At 39.8% G+C, this 20951-nt stretch overlaps 1 protein-coding gene and 1 pseudogene across 1 annotated transcript; both read left to right on the top strand.

Moving 5' to 3' along the window:
* Positions 1-2165: 2165 nt before the first annotated feature.
* LOC127033190 (olfactory receptor 10A7-like) lies at positions 2166-3110 on the top strand (annotated as a pseudogene).
* Positions 3111-14184: 11074 nt separating this feature from the next.
* Positions 14185-15117, top strand: LOC127032846 (olfactory receptor 5V1-like). The gene has a single exon (XM_050920448.1). The coding sequence runs from the start codon at positions 14185-14187 to the stop codon at positions 15115-15117; it is 933 nt and encodes a 310-aa protein (XP_050776405.1).
* Positions 15118-20951: the final 5834 nt, after the last annotated feature.

Below are 20951 nucleotides of genomic sequence, written 5' to 3'. Positions count from 1 at the left end.
TGGGCTCTTTTAAAAAAGTATGTCCCTGTGACTAGAGAATGTTTTCCATGCACATTCATTTCTCTTTATTGAAAAATCCTAGCAATTTCAATCATTTCTGCTCATCAGACACTTGAAGTAGGGGTCTCCCATATCCAAGATGAGCAGCATAACCACTGGGATAAAAGTTATGGTGGAGCTCCTCTTCCTAATTCCCTCTCCTTGATGGATAAAAACAAATTTATATAACTGGCCATGAGCAAATGCAAGCTGGGTATTAGAATAAGATTTCTCACCAGCAAAGGGGTGAGATTCTGGAAAAATCTTCCAAAAGGAGCTGTAGGGATACACAATTTAATTATTTTTAGAGAGAGATGGATACATTTATGAGTGCAACTGTATGATTGCATTTCTTGAGATGTTGGGGGGCACGGCTTAGCAGCCCTGGGCTTCACTTTTGGTTTATGTCTTTTAGGTTCCTAAAGCTCATGCTTCAGGGTTTACATGCTCTGGGAATGTATTCTGGGAGGGGTTTTGTTTTGAAGGATTTTTTTGGTCTTCTTCCTCTGAAGCATCAGGAACGGTCACAGCTGGAGATGGGATCTTGGATGGGATGGGCTAGGCCTCTGAGATGGCACCAAGCATCCTCTCTCTCAGATGTTTGCCAAGATAGTTCTTGTTCACATAATCAGAGACTAACTGATCCTCAACTCTCTCCTAGCATATTTCACTTCAATAATGACTTTTTCTTTTTTTACGCTTTCTATTTTGTTTACTTTTAAATGCTATTTTTTTAATTTTTAATTTTTCAAATTTTCCATTTTCTAAAATATTTGTTTATTTTTTTCTTTTTAATATATTTTTCCATTTTATATTTTATTTTTATATTTTATAGTTTTATTTTTATTTTATAGTGTTTATTATAATTTTACTTTTTATATTTTTTCTATTTTTTATTATTGTATAGTGTTTTATTTCTTTTTAATTTATTTTAACATTTTGATGTATTTGTAAAACTAAATGTCACATCCCAGTAGAAAGTTTTGATTTTGATAAATCAACATTTCCATCAGCAAATTTTCAATCAGCATCCTTTTAAGTTCTCTAGCCAAGGTGTGGGCTTCAACTAGAATCCCAGTTTATGTATTGCAGTATTATCTCTTATCCAGATTATCCCCAGTAATAGGTTTTAATTATCCTCAGTGAGTGCTTGGCCATATAAAGAGACTGGGAACTTCCTCTATAAATGGCTCTAGGGCCATCTCTTGGCTGATGACTGCAATAATGATGGGGAGGTGAGATGCTTCCAGTTGCCTGATTTCCACTAAAATCAGGCCCGCAGAATCCACGATGTGGTGCTCTAGGCAGAGGAAAACTCTTTGAGATGCCCTCACCCAAATTCGCAATTTCAGGTCCCTAAACCCCTCACACTCTAGACCGTAATCCAGAGGTCACTGCCTCATCTCTGTATTCAGAGCCTCTGTAATCAATACTGAGAAGATCATTTAATTTTCAGAGTGTCACTAAGCAGTTTGTATCAACAATATCCGTTTGCAGAGAAATTTAAAAGTTAATATGCAATGATCACAAAGCAGCCTAAAAAGTGATCTGCATGGTAGAGCACAAATGAAATCAAATGATGACCACTTAAAAAGGCATAGGAGGTGAGGATTTGGACTGGCACCACCTCACTCATGGTGAGTTGATTTCTGTCGGGAACAATGGAAGCTTCTGTAGTCCAGGCCAAGCTGATTCACAGCCAGCAAAATTGTGGGGTGTTTTACCAGCCCAAAGGAGGCTGTGAGAATTCAGGGAATCCTTCATTTGTCAGACTTCTCCCGGTGACTGGGATTTCCCACTGCACACCACTAGTGTCAGCTCTTGGGAGCAGAATGAAGGGAGCAAGGCTTATTATGTTCCCAATCAGAAAAAAATATGATTTTACACAAATCTGAGCTTGCTTTAGCAGCATCTTTTCATGTCAGTTTCTCTCATTCAATCTCAGATGTTATAAGCCTCCATTATATGACTCCAAGCCCCCCGCCTGTGTGCTCAGCCCAGTATTTGGGCAGGTGACCTGAAGGAGAGGGAACATTTAAACATTAATGCATTTAAATTGATATTGTGATATTGATATTTAATAAATGCCATTCTTGTTCTCTTGTAGAGTTTGGTTCATTTCCATCATGGCAGACGCAGAACAGGGAAATCAAACCTCCCTCACAGAGTTCATCCTCCTAGGATTTGGGACTGTCCCCAAACTGGAGATTCTTCTCTTTCCGGTGTTCTTTGTGATTTACATTGTGACCATGGCTGGGAACATCTTCATTGTTGTTCTAGTTGTGACTGATCAGCACCTTCACACCCCCATGTACTTCTTCCTGGGGAACTTGTCTTGCTTGGAGATCTGCTACACCTCAACCATCCTGTCCAGGATGCTGGCCAGTTTCCTGACTGGGGACAAGACCATTTCTGTTGGTGGCTACATCACACAATGTTACTTTGTTGGCTTCTTTGCAGGCACCGAGTGTTATCTCCTAGCAGAGAAGTCTTATGACAGGTACCTAGCGATATGCAAACCACTGCCTTATGCAACCTTTATGAATGGCAGTTTCTGCCTCCAGCTAGCAGCTGGGTCTTGGATAAGTGCGTTGCTAGCTAGTTCCATAGTAACTGGTATGATGTTACAATTAACTTTCTGCAGCTTCAATGAAATTGATCATTTCTTCTGTGAATCTATACAAATAATAAATCTCTACCGCAACAACATCTACCAGGTGGAGTTTTTACTTACCATTCTATCTTCTTTATTCACCGTGCCCCCGTTTGCTTTAACTGAGACATCCTACCTGTGTATCATCTCCATCATCCTGCGAATCCCTTTCACCACCGGAAGGCAAAAAGTATTTTCCACCTGCTCCTCTCACCTCATTGTGGTGACAATTTTCTATGGGACCCTGATCATTGTGTATTTGCTACCAAAAACCAACACACTCAGAGACCTCAACAAAGTGTTCTCTCTCTTCTAAGCAATTCTGACTCCTGTGGCCAATCCCTTCATATACAGCCTGAAAAACAAAGAGGTGAAAGAGGCTCTGAGAAAAAAAAATGCCAGTAAATGTGTAAATTAAGATCTCATGATTTTTAAGCCATTCTCCTCATTTTTTCATACCTGTCTCATTAAGTTTGCACATTTGGGGTTAAATTTACAGGCTTGTTTTTGGGTCAGTCTACCCTGCAATCATGGGGTGTGATTTCAGCTGGTGTAGACAGGACCAGCAAGCTTTATTCTAGCTACCAAGTACTGGAGCATTAAAGCTGCGGCAGCACATGCTTCAGCTGAGATTAGCCATGTAACAAAATTCACAGGATTCCGAGTGAGCTGCTACAGCCCAGGCTGAAGCACAAGCTGCTGCAGCTCCATTGCTCCGGTACCTGAGCTAGCTAGATTAGAACTTACTTGGGTGTATCTGCAAGAGCTGCAGTAACATCACGCGATTGCAGTGCAGACATACCCCTAACTGCAATGTTAGCTCAAGACCCAACTTGAGTTTAATTTGAGCTGTGGCTTTTGTCTTTTATTTATTTATTTATATATATATATACATACACACAATTGTAAAGCCTATCAATTTTTTTTTGTTTGTTTGTCTAAACTGTACCATGGATTTCTTAACATTTTAAGGCAAAGCAGTTTTTGTTGGGTTGTCTTTTGTATTCTGGTCAATTTGTTTAGGCAAAACTCTGAAAAGAAGGTAATACTATTTTTGAAAGAGCTCCATTCAACATTTCAAAAGCTATAACATGTCTGTTTATGTTTTATTCTATTATTGTAGAACACTTCTTTACATGTGGGTTTTATATAATATTGCTCTTCCCTGGGAACATATTTTTTTCACAGTTTACATTCCTGTAAGCTATTTTTATGGGGGGGGGTCATACTATGCAAGGCATTTCAACAAAAAAATACTAAAATCTTTCTTTAAGCTGTACCCCAGAGATACGGGGGAGGGATAGCTCAGTTGTTTGAGCATTGGCCTGCTAAACACAGGGTTGTGAATTTAATCCTTGAGGAGGCCACTGAGAGAAATGGGGCAAAAATCTGTTTGGGGATTGATCCTGCTTTGAGCAGAGGGTTGGACTAGATGACCTCCTGAGGTCCCTTCCAACACTGATATTCAGTGATAGTTAACTAGTTATGGAAGTTGAATACATTGCATCTTTTTAAAATGTAAAAACATGCATACGTTATTTGTAAAATTTGTGATAGTATAGCTTTTAATCACTTTATTTAATTGTAATCCTGTGATTAAAAAATCTTTCCCTGAAAAATATAACCATTTTTTTTAAAAGGGGGCAGGGGGTATGTTTCTTCAGATAACAGGGGTGAGCGGGGGCTGTCTTTACCTTACTCTTTCGTACAATTAGAAAAGCTTCATGACACAAGAGTTTCTCTTTGTTGCAAAATGTCACTTGCCTAGCGTCATGTTTAGATGCAATAGAAAAGCATGCGAACATAACTTTATTTCTAAATAAAACAATATTTTGTTGCAGAAGTTAACTGCTTCAAATAACAAGGGTGAGAGGGGGTAGCATTTTACTCCTTCATGCAATTGCTCAAACCACCTGGCTTCTGTATTTTTAAGCTTGTATTGTAAATGGTGGGAACATTACATTCACTCTAAAATCTTCAAACTTTACAAAGGACATCCTATAAAGCAATGTTACAAAGTTTAAATTAAAAGGCCTTCTTCCAGCTAAAGGACTCCTTGCAGCTAAAGCTGGGTGCTAATTTCCAATAAATGGAAAGTCTGTAAAAATGCATTACTTTAAGTAGATGGAATAAGAGAAATTGATATAAAGAATAGCCATAACTTTCATGGGGGTCTTTCTTCCATTTTTAAAGACCAAGGGTAAAGTCAGAACGTAAAAAAAGATAACATAACTTCTGGTATAAAACTGAAAACAAATAAGGATGTTTGCTAAATTTATATAAATATGGTAAATAAAGCTATCTAAAGATATGTTCTTTTGATTGGAGTTTTAAAAGTGTGTTAAAATGTTACTTGATTTAACTGTGTTTTGATTTAAAAAAAGAAGAAGAAAAAGTGTCGTGGGTGGGGGAAAAGCCTTCTAATCTCTGGTATAAGTATCAACTGTTTTACATAAGCTAGTTTTTCTTTTAAGTTAGCCTGTGTGTGTGCTTTGTATAAAGTGTGTAAATTTAAAGGGTTTTTTTGCAGCAGTTTTTCTTTCAGGAAAGATTTAAAAAGCAAGGTAAAGGCTGGTATATTACTACAAAATTTTGTGTTATTTACAATGTTTGACTTTTCATTCCTTCGTTTAAAGAGCTGCATTTTTTTAAACAGACCATTGGTCAAAAGCCACTCCCCTTGGGATGTTGTAATTGATTCAGGGAAATATATTCTATGGTGTTGCTATAGAACAGCTCCTGATTAGCTCAACTAAGAGGCATAGGTTGCCTCAGGCTGGCTGGCTGACCCTGGGTTTGCTGGCATTTGCCTAGAGGTAGCTGCAGGGGTAAAACGCTTTTCTCTTTTCTCTGCCATGTGGTCAGTGACACAGATTTAGATAGATTAGAATAGAGACAGAGATAAGTCAAATGTGCCCAAATAACTCGGACGCTTAAATCCCATTAATTTTCTATGGCACCTAGATTCATCGAATTTGAAGCCCAGAAAGGATCATTAGATCATCTATTCTGATCTTCTGTGTAACAGGGGCAGTAAAATTTCACCGAGTTGCCCCTAAATTGAGTCTAATAACTTATGTCTGACTAAATCCTATCCTCCAGGAAGGCACCCAGTCTGAGTTGGTTCTGATGGTTAATCACAATCACTGTTAAAAAGATATGCCAAAATATTAATTTGAATTTGAGCTTCTTGTCCTTGGATCTCATTATTCCAAGGTTAGACTCCTCAGCCACTGAAGCACTTTAGAAAAAAAGTCCCCACAACGAATAAAAATGTAATAAACCCAGGTTGCTTTTGAGCCACCTGTGGTCAAATATTTATTGAAATTCTGAATGAGTCCATTTGTGAACATTGTGTAGTTCTTCTTGGAAGAAATCACTATATGTGTCACTTACTCTAAATTATTCAGCCATCTCTATAGATGTTAGCCTTGTTTGACCTGAGTATGAAGTTTGTATCAGTTGTGTTAACCATTTTGTATTCTTACTTACAATGAACAATCAGATTACAGTGGAACATATTCAGGCTATTCTAGCACTGAGGCTAGAAAGTGAAAATGATGAGACATAATGGCTCATTTATTTAATATTCAGTGGGTGGATGGAAGCAAGGTTGTGAAGTGTTATCATCTCAAACAGCACTAGAAAAATGATTTGGAGATTAATATGCAATAAGAACTTACCATTAGGAATAACAGACCAGATTCTAACTTCCAGTTAAGCTTGTGCAAACCTGGAGTAACATCATCAGCTTCAGTAAAGTTACTCTGTGTTTACCAATGGTGTAAATAAGATTGCAACATGGCCCCATATCTCTTGCTCTCATTGGGGCATAAATTTCCTTTCTTATTTTCTTCCCTTCGCACACTAGAAAAAAAACCACAGAGGAATCTTGCAGACGCTTCTGTTTGCCAGTCCACAGAAATATTGTGATTCAGCACAGTGCAAGTAGACTCTTGTGAGAATTGACAAACCAACATGTATGTATATGTATCATACAAAAATTATCTATCAATCTACCTATCTTGGGAATTTTTTCCATACTCAGCAGTGGGGGCCAGATAAGTATGTTAAATATTGCGACTCTGTGAGAGTGCCCTTACAGGCATCTCAAGTTCAGCATCTGAAATCACCAGTCACGTTTGACAATCTTGGCCAAAACATACACAAAATACAGTGCAAGAGCCCCCTAACTGCCACCACTATTAAATATTTAACAGATTCTGCAAGGATCTTGCTAGCAAAGTAATACCTTATTCCGCCAGTAGCTACACTGAAATAAACAGTGCAAAACACTGTTCACTGGGAGTTAGGTATCGCAGTGTGGTCCATAAATAACACTCAGAAGATCTGAGCTTCAAACAGAAAAGTGGTCTAAAGCTTAACTAAAGAAAACCTGGTGGGAGATATTTTCAAAGCTGTAAATGGGGATTTAGTGCCCAAATCCCATTTACTTATCAGGGATTTGGGCACTTGCCTGCCACTTTATGCCTTTGACATCCGTTCCCAACCATACTAAATAGTAACACTCCCATGGACTTCACTTTCACAGGATTGGAGCCCTGGATCTTTTCATCTTCAGAGCGATCCATGCAGCTTAACTCATTGCTACTCACAAACTGCCTGGGTGGTAGGTGTTGTATAACCCAGCATTAGGAAGGTGGAAGAAGGATGAGATGAGAAAATGCAGCATTTTCTTCTTTATAACTTAATTTTGTTTGAATGAAAATGAGTAGAGGGGAAACAAGGATCCACTGATCTGTGTGATGGTGTATGACAAGTTGGAATCTCTTACATGACCTCTTCATTCAGGATGTCAGGGAGTGGGATATGGATTCTGCCATCTGTCTTGCAGCTCTCTCTCTCCCTCTCATCCACCTCAGTTATCTCATTAAAGAGACCTCTATTTGCCTATGAGAACACCCCAATTCTGCTCTTCCACTTGGTTCACTGAGTCGGAGATCCATTGCCAAAAGTGAACCTGATTTATGCCTTGCACGAGAAGATGAGATTTCTTTGGCTAGGAAAAGTTAATTATACATATATATATTCTTAGAAATTAAAGAAAATCAAGTTAGTAGAGTTAAACTTTAGACCTCAGAGGGGAAAAAAGGTAACAGAGGGTCAGGCTGATGAGAAGGGGGGAAGAGAGGACAATTGGACAAGGGTCTTGAGCTCACAGGGCCTCCCGGATCATATGTAACTGGGGTGAAATGGGAGGAGCTGGGGATCCAGAAACAGGATGTGTGCTCGATTGGTCTGAGAGGGAAACTTCTAACCTTAGGAAATCTGCCTCTTAACCAGCTGCTCTGCTTATTGCAAAATAACAACTCCCAAGCTTAAACAGTAAATGTTAAGGGCCTGATCCATCATGATTCCTGCTCTTCTGGATAGATTCACAGGGCTCGATTCATGAAGAACTTAGACATTGGGTTGCTGAGTTTCGCAGTAATTTTAGGCACTTGGGAAAATCATTGCCCTTCACAAAGCCTGAGCTTGCCCCTCACAACTGCCTACACAATGATGGGTGGGAGAGAGAGATACCTAAGAAGGGGATCCACAAAAGCCAGCATGGTAGGCGCAGAGCCTCCTAAACTAGCTAGTTGGAGATGCTAAGCCAAGAAGTGCTAAGTCCCACCACTGCCAGGGAGTTCAGTGCCTAAAGCCTGATCTACACTGGGTGGGGGAGCAGAGGGGGAGACGGCATCTATCTAAGTTATGCATCTTCAGCTACGTGAATAGTCTCATTGCTCTCATTTGTTGGCACTACAGAGCATTGCTTGAGTGCTGACCCAGCCCAGTGTTACTGGTAGCTTGTTACAGAAAGTGAACTTCAGGGATCTTGTCCCAAGGGGAACAAAACAGCATTTAAACCTTTCTCAAGAAATCAGCTTTAATCTTAGAGGTAGCTCAGGAAAGGCTCTTTGTTCCACTACCACAGATAACCCTACACACCTTGAGTGGTTTCACTGCTCCGGATAAAGGGTCCAAGGATCACATCCATAGACCTATTGGATGTCTTGAGATGCTCTATTCTGGATGCAGATAGACTAGATAGTCTGCCTACCTACTTATTGATTTGACTAAGAAAACAGAGAAAATCACAAGTCAGAGTGATCTCTCCATATCTATAATCTCTGTTTAAAAGGCAAGTGAGTTAATTCATATTCTTATTCATTTTAATATTTCAATTTAAAAGGTCCTAAATTCTGCTCCACTTATCTAGGGGTGGGTCTTTCTGCAGAGTCCCATTGACTTCTGCTCACACAGTTTGTTACAACACAGAGGTCGCGGCTGGCAACCTAGCTACAATATGATCACCCAGTTTTCCCCCTTGCTTAAAGAGTGACCAGACAGCAAGTGTGAAAAATCAGGACAGGGGGTGGGGGGTAATAGGACCCAAAAATTGGGACTGTCTCTATAAAATCGTGACATCTGGTCACCCTACTTGCTTGCAACAGCACTGAGACAAATGAGATCAGTTGGTGCATGTTAGCAATAGCGTGTGTTTGTTAGGGGGTGGTGAGATTGGGGGCAGGAGATTCTCTGGATATGGCCCTTAAGCTTTGGAGTTCACTTTGCACAGAATCTGCCTGTGACATTCAGGTTCTAGTGCAAGATTCCTTTGCTTGGGCATTAGTCTGATGAGCCGATAATGGGGAATTGATTCAGTTGCTCCCTGGCAGACATTTGGGTTTAACTATTGATTTATTGTGGCAAAGAACACTGTCTCCATTTCCATTTCCAATAAAAATCAATGTCAAAATAGCCACTCACTTCCAAGAGGGCAGGACAGATTTTCTTATGTATGAGCAGCAGGATATTCAGACTTGCAGAACACTAAGTCAAAAGCCCCATTAGATCAGACTTTCAAAGGAACTTTACAGATTTTTAGATGCAAAGTCCCATTAATTTTCAATCAGACCCTTTTTCAAATTATGTCAGCATGCCTAGAGAGATTTCTGGGCACATTCCTTTATTATGAACATTATTAATTTCTCTCAGTATCACATTAGGTGGGTTTTAGAAAAGAAGAAAGAAATAGCTTTCACAACATACTAAATCTTTAAGCTTTAAAAGAAAAAAGCTGTTGTTTAAAATGTATCCCCACGTGTCACCAATAAATCCTGGCTGAACTGACTCTGTAGGTTTGGAATCCTGTGGCACCTTATAGACTAACAGACGTTTTGGAGCATGAGCTTTCGTGGGTGAATACCCACTTCCTCAGATGACATGCATCTGAGGAAGTGGGTATTCACCCACGAAAGCTCATGCTCCAAAACGTCTGTTAGTCTATAAGGTGCCACAGGATTCTTTGCTGCTTTTACAGATCCAGACTAACACGGCTATCCCTCTGATACTCTGTAGGTTTGGGTAGTCAGGAGTCTTGTTAACCCTTTACAGAATTCCTGCATTTCAGGTGCTCAAATTCATTCAGGCTCCTTTGACTTTCCTTCACGTTATCACAGTGCCTAAGAACGTTGTCTTCTGGAGATCACTAGCCATGATGTAATGTTCTTGAGCTGCTTGTTCATGCCCTGCTGGGGTTGTCTATGTTCTAGTTTGCCATAACTGCTCCCCTTCAAGGCAGAGTTCTTCATACTTCCCCATCTTCTCTCCTTGTTTCTTTTTTATGTTTCTGTCTAATGGTGAGGCAACATCAATTAACTTGGGCTTGTTTGCTGTCTTATCTACAACTATGTGTGGCCTCTTTGACCACACTATTTGGTCTGTGACAATTGCCAGATACTATAAATCTTACCCTCTTCATTCTCTAGAGCGCTTCCACTTTGGTGTTCGTAATAGCACATTGTTTGTGGCAAGCATAAATTTGTACAGAGTCTCCAGTAGACACTTGGCAACCTCACTGTGTCTGTTCATATATACTCTCTCAGATAGTCTCCAGCAGTTGCTCGACACATGCTCCACCACCTTTTCCTTTTTACAACACATTCTGTGGCTTGCAGAATAATTCTGTCAGTCCATTTTACTTCTTACATAATAAAGCCTTAACGACTTTCGTTGTCCCCTCATAATGAGGCTCTGTCTCTCTATATGAGAGATCCTTCTGCAAGCCATTAATTTAATAATCTTCTGTCACTAATAGGTTCGATCTCTATTGACCACTGTCAATGGATTGCTTTCACTGTAAATCTTTCAAGTCTTTTATTTATTTATTTGTTTGTTTGTTTGTTTGTTTGTTTATTCATATTTCAGCAATTTGCTTTCTCTTTTCTTTCATGCTTTCATGGGTTTGGATGCAGATCAGTCATGGCTTCTTATTGTAACTGGATGATCTTTACTCAGGTTGACTCCTCATATGTTGATGTCATAGTCTTCATTATCAATAGCTTCTTCCACAGATAGCAGAGTTTTCCTTCATCACATTGTGGGAGGTTTGTTCTGTCAATTCTTGATTGCTATGCAATACACTAGACATCACCAGCAGTTGTCTTCTTTGGATGTCAATTTTTTTAATCTCATCTTGATTCCACTTGATCACTCCAGCACTATTCTGTACAACTGGAATCCCCCATACATTAATGGCTCAGATCAAATTCTTAGACTTAAGTTTTGTCCATAGAGTAGTTCCTATACATCTGTAATATTCTTTCTTCACTTTTTCATTCAGTTTCTTATGTAGTATCTCTGAGAGTTTACCTCATTCCAGGATATCTGTACGGGTCAGGCAGAGATATCATGGATAGTTCCTTCATTGTAACTTGTATGTCATCAGATTCTTCCAGTCTGGCCATCTTTACAGATGCTGACACACACTTAGCAAACCCAACCTGTAGCTTTATATCTTCAACAAGCTTTCCCACACATCATCAATCTCTATAGCTCCTTTTTGTGACTTTTTCTGTAGTTTCAGTTTGCTCATGTCTAACAAATTAACTGGTTATGGATCTTTGCTGATATGACAATCACAATTTATCTCAACAAGCATCCATGTCAGCGGCAGCACTGCTACCACAAATGGCACTGGTGCTAAGGAATACTCTTGAAATATTTCTCTTCTAATTTGGATCTCATCGAAGAGTCCCTTCTAGGTACAGTCAAGTGTTCTAGTTAAGCATAGATTGCTGTAGAAAGGAGATGATTTTTGGATGAACTTTGGACACTTTACTTGTGTGGAGAGTCTCATATTCATGGATCACTAAAGATACAAAACAAAGAATGAGACCATCTAACTTTTTCTGTGACCTTCCTGGAAAGCCTGAGTTGGTTTTTGTCCCGTTCATGTTTACTGAGCTTTTTGCTCAGGAGGCAGCATTGCATTGCAAGCTAGCTCTATCCAGATCTTCTCTGTCAGATTTGTTGATAGGAATTTCCATGTAGTTGGTCAACCAACCGTGTTTGGTCTATAATTCATAGATTACTGCGGCCGCTTCCTCCTCCTCCTTTTATTGTTTTGGTACAAAGAATGTTGTTTCTGTTACTACCCATCTTGGAAATCTGTTCTTCAGACATTTATTAAGTTGTTCAAGCAAACAATCAATCTGTGTTGTAAGGCATTTCAGCCAGAATCCATGCATCCCATCTGGTCTGGGTGGCTTTCCATTTTTTATTCTTCTCAGTACTTCATCTTTTTCTTTCTTTGGTCTTTGTGTATTCCTCTGTTCTGTGGCTTTCTAATTATTTCTCACTTTTTTAATCCAGTCTGCTGTCAGATTATATTGTACATCCTCAGACCAAATTTTCTTCCAGTAGCGCTGAAACTCTCCCATGTCATTTATTGGCTCTCTAGTTTTCCTATTCTACTTTTAACATTAATCAGATCAAAATCTCCTAGGTTCTCTGCAGTGACTCTTCTCTTGATACTAAGAACTTTGTGGGAAATCTTTCGAGTCCATGACACTAAGTGATGAGCTTCTCTTTACATTGTTTCTTCATAACTCTCACATCCTTTCATTAGCTGATATTTCATCTCCAGGCTCTGTGCTGCTCTTTAAATGTAATATAATATAAATCAACACATCCTTCATATTTCCTGTATTTTCTTTGGGAGCCGCTACACTCATATTTGTCCTCAATTTCTCTTCCATTTGTGTTTTCTGTTAATCCTGTATCATTTCCTTCTACCAAAATATTTGCAGGTGGGTCAGCATGACTCATCCCCCTTTTCAGACTTTCAATCTCCATTTCTGTAAATATTCCTCCTTGCAATTAAGCTCTGCTGTTGTCCATTGAGTATATGTTCAGTCATTATTTTCTCGATTTTTCTTTCCTTTCATTATTGGAGCATTCATTTATTTCCAGGCTCTCTGTTCTGATTTTGACAAAATCCAACTTTAGATCATGTCTTGGTTTGCACTGAGTTCTTTTCGCTCTTTTGTTGAAAACTATCTCTGGTTTCCTTGGATAGTCTGGACAGCTGCATGATATCCACTTGAGGTTACCTGCTTCCACACAATACACCTTGTCAATGGAGGAGCCTGTCATACAGCTAAGCTTTTGTAGGCCCCCTCTATGGCATTCAGAATAATTATTAAGTTGCCCGTATTCTCTCTATGTGGCTGAGTTGTCAGTCTATACAATATGCTGAGTCTTAAACCAGTATTTCTAGGTCTCTGGGGTTTGTTTGTTTGTTTATTTATTTATTTATGTATTATAGAAATCCTAAATATTATAATAGGGATGAATCCAATTATGTACTATAGATATTAAATACTCTACAACAGTGATTTTGAACCTGTGGTCTGGAGGTATGTAGACCATGTCTAAGATTTTCAAAGAGGTGAAAACCTCCATTTAAATTTTTTAGGGGTCTACAAATGAAAAAGGAAAAAAACCACTGCTGTACAAAAATTGCAAAATATAATAATAGACAAAGAGGTACTTATAGAATTGGCCAGATCCCAAGTGGGTGTGACTCAGCCATAGCTCCATTGGAGTAAAGGGGCAAGATCCCCAACTGGAGTAAAAACAGCTGTATCTGTGCTGATGTTAGAGGGACAGATGAAAGAGTTATTAGACCAGAGAGAAACAGTAAGTGAGCAAAGGACTTTATAGTCTGCTTGTTACGGCCCTCATCCTGGATGCAGGAGATCAAGTCCCCTTTCTTCAATGACTTTTAATATTTAACCACAGTGGAACAGATTCAACAGGAGACCCTAAGCGAGGCCTGCATCAGGCTGTCCCTTAGTCATAGCTTGGCAGGGATTTTGTGAATACCTGTCGGGCCTGATTCTGCAGTTTAGGGGCTTAAAGAGGCAGTTACACAAGAGGACTTCGGCCCCTATCTGGCATATTTTGTCTCTGTACAACATACAAATTCCAACCAGTTCATTGCTGTCTATTTCTCTAAATTTTAAAGTCTTCAAATTTACTCAAATATATATATTGTACAGGATAGAATAGGGCTCTCTTTGCATTCATCCAACTGAACAGATAATGTCCACATGCAATTTTAGTTCACTTATGTTGTGTTATATTAAATTTATTCATTTATTGGTCTTACAGGTTACAGATTTCCCAAATAAATACCAATGGAAAATCAAACCACAGTGACTGAATTTATTCTCCGGAAACTTTCCAGTGACCCACAGATGCAGATTTTCCTCTTCTCAATGTTTTTAATTATTTACCTAATCACTCTGGGTAGTAACATAATGATCATGGTGGTAATAAGAGCTGACTCCCATCTTAACACCCCAATGTACTTCTTTCTCTTCCATTTATCCTTTGTTGATATCTGCTATTCCTCAGTCACGGTGCCTAATATGCTGATGAACTTCCTAGCGGAGCACAAAACTATTTCTGTCAATGGCTGCATTGCCCAGATATTTCTTTTTATCCTCTTGGTTGGTGCTGAAGTTTTCATTCTCTCAGCCATGGCTTATGACCGCTATGCTGCCATCTGTGATCCATTACATTACGTGCAGACAATGAGCAAAGGGATCTGTGTTCAGCTGGTAAGTGGTTCATGGACCATGGGCTTCCTCCATGCCCTTCTGAACACAGTTTTTGCCCTCAAGTTGCATTTCTGTGGGCCCAATCAAATCAACCATTTCAGCTGTGAGCTCCCACCTCTGTTACAACTATCCTGCACTGACACCCTCACAAATCAAGTGGTGCTTCTTACTTCTGTTTTGATATTTGGGTTAAGCTCCTTCCTCCTCACACTGATCTCCTACATTTACATCATCTCTACCATCCTGAGGATACAATCTGCGGAGGGCAGGCGTAAAGCCTTCTCCACCTGCAGCTCCCACTTGATTGTGGTTGTCTTGTTGTATGTGACAGGTTTTCTCCAGTACACAAAACCCAGCTCAGTCTCCTCTGTGGTTCTGGATGAAATAGTCTCCATCCAGTACAGCATCTTGATCCCCATGTTAAACCCCATCATCTACAGCCTGAAAAACAAGGAGGTGAAAATAGCACTGGGGAAAACATTGGGGAAATTGAAGTTTCTCAAGTAGTGCTGATGATCTTAAATTAAGTATATATATATTTTTTTAAATCCAAGAGCAGAGAACTGTGGCTAACTTGTGTTTGAGACATTCTCAAGTCAGGTAACTGATGGTCACATTGTGATAACCTCAGCTGCTTTAAATCAGTGTGGCTCCATTAAAGTCATTGGGACAAGTTGTACAAGAGTCAATGGAGCACAGGGGCCTGGACCCTGGGTCTCCTCCATCCAGAGTGAGTGCTCTGAGCACCAGGCCATGAAGTCATTCACACATTTCTCTTTCTCTCTCCTTTTCCCATATCTGTTTAATCTGGCTCACTGAATTCAGGGGAGCTATGGCCAATTTATACCAGCTGAGCATCTGGTCAATTTTATAACAATCTCTTTATCTATTGATTTCTCAGGGGGTTGTTTTTGACTAATTTGTTGAAACAACTGATATTAAATAGCTATCTTATTGTACTTTACCCTATTAAAATCTCATGGATTTTTTTTTCAATAATTAGTTATAATAAATAGTGGAGCCAATAGCTTTATTTTTCAGTAGGACTAGATCCACAAGAGAACTTAGGTTTGAACAGGAGAGCAAGAGAGAGACCCCCATGAGCATATCCCATATCCCCATGGTTAAGGCACTCACATGAGTGGGGAGAGATCCCCTGTTTAAATCCTGTCTCTTTATCAGGCACTTCAAGCATGGCCCTCCCACATCACAGGTGATTACCCTGAACATTGGGATAAAAATTGAGTGATCTCCTCTATCTAATTCCTTCTTCCTTTCCCCACCTCAGTTTTTTGTTAAAAAATGCCTTAGGTGCAGTTAGAGGATTCCCACCTGGGAACCTTCTAAACAGAAGGAGGTGTCTTGCTCCAGGGGACATCGGAGACTGAACTCTGATAGAGGTGAGGTTTAGAACACACCCTTCTCCTCATCCTCTCCCATTGGCTAGGGAATCACCTATCATGATGTTAGGACACAAGAACAAATGGTAGACCATTCCAGGTCAAATTTGTCAATCAGACCAGAGGTCCATCTTGCACAGTATCCTGTTTCTGACAGAGGCTAGTGCCAGATTCTTCACAGGGAAAAATGAACAGAACAGGCAATTATTGAGTGATCCATCCCCTGTTGTCAAATCTCAGCTTCTGGAAGTCAGAGGTTTAGAGACATCCAGAACAGGGGGTTGCCTCTCTGGCCATCTGGACTAAAAGCCATTGATGGACCTATCCTACATGAATTTTTCTTTTTTTTTTTTTTTTTTAAAAAAACTATCTTCAGCAGAAGAAAAAGGGAACAAGTGAAGTTAAAATGAAAGCCCGATTTTATATTTTACATTTCAAATGCTTTAACTATTTTGCAGCCTTGTCTGTATTTTTAACAAAAGGTTATAAAATGGGATTTTTAATGGTATGTTTGCCAAGGTACTAAGAAGAGTGACGTCTCTGCATACCAAACTCTGAACCTTGTTTAAAACAGTTTAATGTGGGACATTGACTGAGTTATATGGACACTTTGGGCCTGTCTATGGATCCAAATTAATACACAGAAACTACTTTGGGATCTTTGTGGGTCACAGATGTTGCTGAAGAGAACTGCTCAATTCTGACATTCTGTGTGATGGGAACATAAGAACTGAGTTCAAGGTGAGGGCCATATCTAGCTTAGTATCTTGTTTCTAACAGTGACTAGAACAAGATGATCAGAAAGTTTCACAGTAGAGAGCTGTGGTATATTCAGCTCCTCACAGTAGAATTGTATATAAATAGACATTGGCTTAATGTCTGAAACATGTTTAATTACCCTTTAGAATATGTTTTCAGAATGAATTATAATAACCCAAAATATTTGTATCTAAATCTTTTCTGAATTTCTCTACATTCAGATAAAAAATGGAATGTGTAGGAAAAAAAGTTCCATTGCCTAATTTTGTCATCTTCATGCCATCAGTACATGCAAAGAACACCCTCCCAAGAGTCGCTTAGTCCAAACCATCACCCTCACCTTACAAAAATCCTACAGAGAGAAAGAGAGGAGGTCTCCACTGAATGGGCTTCTTCATTTCTGTTTTTGCGAATCACGTCTGATCTAGAGACGTGACACTGCATGCACTTGAATGTTTAGACTAAATGGACATACTCCTACAGCGTGTCTGCATTCAGACCTCCAACTGAGGCTTACAAAACTTCCACTTATAGAGCACCTGAAACTAGTCTACATTCTGTATGATCCCTGTGACGTTGCAGTCTATATGATTTTATAAAAATATGCTAATGGGTGAATATCAAGTAACTGGAATATGCTTCATGCAAAAGGTATTGTTACAAAGCTTATTGTCTACTGAGTGTGGTCATCCTATTTGTATAAAGGTATCTCTCTTGTATCTGAAACTAGAAATATGAAATATAACTCTGAGGGCCTATTGCAATTATGCAAAGCGTGGGCCATTAATGGTGGTTTGTAATCTTAATGGCTTCCATTACCCAGGACAATTGACTGTAGATGGCTCTATTTGTAGGCAAGCCTTCCTGTGAGCCAGGCTGGGAGGAATGAAGGCTTGAGGTGATAATGGCACATGAACTGGAATCCATCTTTAACCTGGTGTTTTTCCATTGTGAGGAGGGAAGGGAACCCAGAGGGACAAAGGATTCCCACTTTATGCAAAAGATATATAAATGGGTGGAACAGGAAAAAGTGGAGTCATCATGAAGGATCTCCTAACTACCACCTGAGCTGGAACAAGAGCTGTACCAAGGGAAAGAATTGTGCCCAGGCTTGGAAGGTGTCCAGTCTGAGGAAAAAAACTTCCTGAAGCATCTCTGAGAGTGAGCTTATCTGCATTTAGTTTGATTAGACATAGATTTGCAGGCTTTATTTTATTTTGCTTGGTGATTTTGTTTTGTCCGTTACTATTTGGAACCATTTAAATCCTACTGTCTGTATTTAATAAACTCACTTTTCACTTATTAATTAACTGAGAGAATGTGTTCATATCTGGGTGGGTAAACGGCCATGCATATCTCTCTATCGGTGTAATAGAGGGTGAACAATTGATGAGTTTACCTTGTATAAGCTTTATACAGGGTAAAATGGATTTATTTGGGTTTAGACTCCATTGGGAGTTGGGCAACTGAGTGCTAAAGGCAGGAACACTTCTGTAAGCTGCTTTCAGGTAAACTTGCATCTTTGGGGCAAATAATTCAGACCCTGGGTCTGTGCTGGAGCAGACGGTCATGTCTGGCTCAGCAAGACAGGGTGCTAGGGTCCCAGGCTGGCGGGGAAGACAGAGGTAGAAGTAGTCTTGGCACATCAGGTGGCAGCTACCAGAGGGTTTCTGTGATCTAACCCATCATAGTCCCAAACCTGCAGACAGATTTTCACTCAAGCTAATAGACCGTATTCACACTTAATTTCAATAAAATTATTCATATTTACAACATTCAGAGGAGTAAAAGCTTTTGCTGCCTATTTATATGAGCATTTGTGTTTTCACTAAACCTACCAAATTGAAAAGTGAGATCTGCAAGATGTTAATTAAGCCTGCACTTTCAGAGGGCTCTGAATTCTGGGCACTGAGGAACACACAGGAGAAGATCTTGAATACAATGGAAATGAAAATGTAAAGATGAGTGCTTGGAGTTACATGGATGGACTATGTTTGGAATGAATGAAGTAAGGGAAATGTGAAGATGGTAAAAGTTATAGAAAAGCTGAAAGAGTCCAGGAATAGATGGTTTGGCCATGTGAAAAGAAAATCAGAAGACTATATAGGAAACAGGAAGTTCAACTTAGAGATGGAGGGTAAGGGAAGGGTTGGCAGACCCAGAACTAGATGGATGGATGTCATACGATTAGCTGAAGAGTTTCGAAAGAATAGCATTCAAGACAGACTGGAACGGAAAAGACGGACGTGAACAGTCAACCCTATATAGATGGGAGTAAGGCTGGAAGAAGATGGGAGATGAGTAAGAGCAGCAAGAGGTTCAGACACTATATTACAAGAGTGGCCTGGTAACAGATATGACAAGGTCCTGTAACATCCTGGACAAACCTGATTGAATTATGTTTCATCTCTTTGGATTTCATTGTATTAAAAATGCAAAATATTTGTGTACTATTGTAGGATGTGTGGAGCTTCTTTAAAAGGAAGCCAATTGCTGGGAGATATTGGGGACTTCAAAGGACTTTTGAGGATAATACATGACAAGTGGATTTTCAAGGAAATTCATGGGGGTGAAGATTATGCAAATGACCCACCTAGAATCCATCCCTTTTGAAGCTACACTTTGAGCAGACAGCCATTGTCTGGTTGATTACCTAGTCAAGGTCTCTTTAAAGAGCCAAATTGGAGAAAACAATGACTCAGAGTGAGGCGATGACCTTGGTCTGAGCTGAGATGTAATGAACTGAAAACCAGAGGAAAACCCTTTGGTACTTATAGATTCATAGATTCTAGGGTCAGACGGGACCAATGTGATCATCTAGTCCGACCCCCTGCACAAAGCAGGCCACAGAACCCTACCCATCCACTTCTATAACAAACCCCTAACCTATGTCTGAGTTATTGAAGTCTTCAAATTGTAGTCTTAAGACCTCAAGCTGCAGAGAATCTACCAGCAAGTGACCCAAGCCCTACACTGCAGGGGAAGGCGAAAAACCTCCAGGGCCTCTGCCAATCTGCCCTGGAGGAAAATTCCTTCCCAACCCCAAATATGGCGATCAGCTAAACCCTGAGCATGTGGGCAAGACTCACCAGCCAGCACTCAGGAAATAATTCTCTGCAGTAACTCAGATCCCATCCCATCCAACATCCCATCACCAACCACTGGGCATACTTATCTGGCGATAATCAAAGATCAATTGCCAAAATTAGGCTCTCCCATTATACCTTCCCTTCCATAAACTTATCAAGCTTAATCTTAAAGCCAGATATGTCTTTTGCCCCCACTACTCCCCTTGGAAGGCTGTTCCAGAACTTCACTCCTCTAATGGTTAGAAACTTTCATCTAATTTCAAGGCTAAACTTCCTAGTGTCTATTTTATACCCATTCTTTCTTGTGTCTACATTGGTACTAAACTTAAATAATTCCTCTCCCTCCCTAATATTAATCCCTCTGATATATTTATAAAGAGCAAGCATATCCCCCCTCAGCCTTCTTTTGGCTAGACTAAACAACCCAAGCTCTTTGAGTCTCCTTTCATATGACAGGTTTTCCATTCCTCGGATCATCCTAGTAGCCCGTCTCTGAACCTGTTCCAGTTTGAATTCATCCTTCTTAAACATGGGAGACCAGAACTGCACACAATATTCCAGGTGGGGTCTCACCAGCACCTTATATAACGGTACTAACACCTCCTTATCTTTGCTGGAAATACCTCGCCTAATGCATCCTAAAACCGCATTAGCTTTTTTAACGGCCATATCACATTGGCGGCTCATAGTTATCCTGTGATCTACCAATACCCCAAGGTCCTTCTCCTCCTCTGTTGCTCCCAACTGATGCGTCCCCAATGTATATCTAAAGTTCTTATTATTAATCCCTAAGTGCATGACCTTCCACTTTTCACTATTAAATTTCATCCTATTACTATTATTCCAGTTTACAAGGTCGTCCAGATCTTCCTGTATGATATCCCGGTCCTTCTCCGTGTTAGCAATACCCCCCAGCTTTGTGTCATCCGCGAACTTTATTAGCACATTCCCGCTTTTTGTGCCAAGGTCGGTAATAAAAAGGTTACATAAGATTGGTCCCAGAACCGATCCTTGAGGAACTCCACTAGTAACCTCCTTCCAGCCTGACAGTTCACCCTTCAGTATGACCCATTGTAGTCTCCCCTTCAACCAG

Source organism: Gopherus flavomarginatus, chromosome 12 (genome assembly GCF_025201925.1).
Source record: "Gopherus flavomarginatus isolate rGopFla2 chromosome 12, rGopFla2.mat.asm, whole genome shotgun sequence".
Taxonomy (NCBI): Eukaryota; Metazoa; Chordata; order Testudines; family Testudinidae; genus Gopherus; species Gopherus flavomarginatus.
Note: the sequence above shows the minus strand (reverse complement) of the source record. Positions and strands in the feature narration are given on the sequence as shown.

Excerpts from the sequence above, each read along its gene's own strand:
- LOC127032846 (XM_050920448.1), top strand. The coding sequence starts at position 14,185 with ATGGAAAATCAAACCACAGTGACTGAATTTATTCTCCGGAAACTTTCC.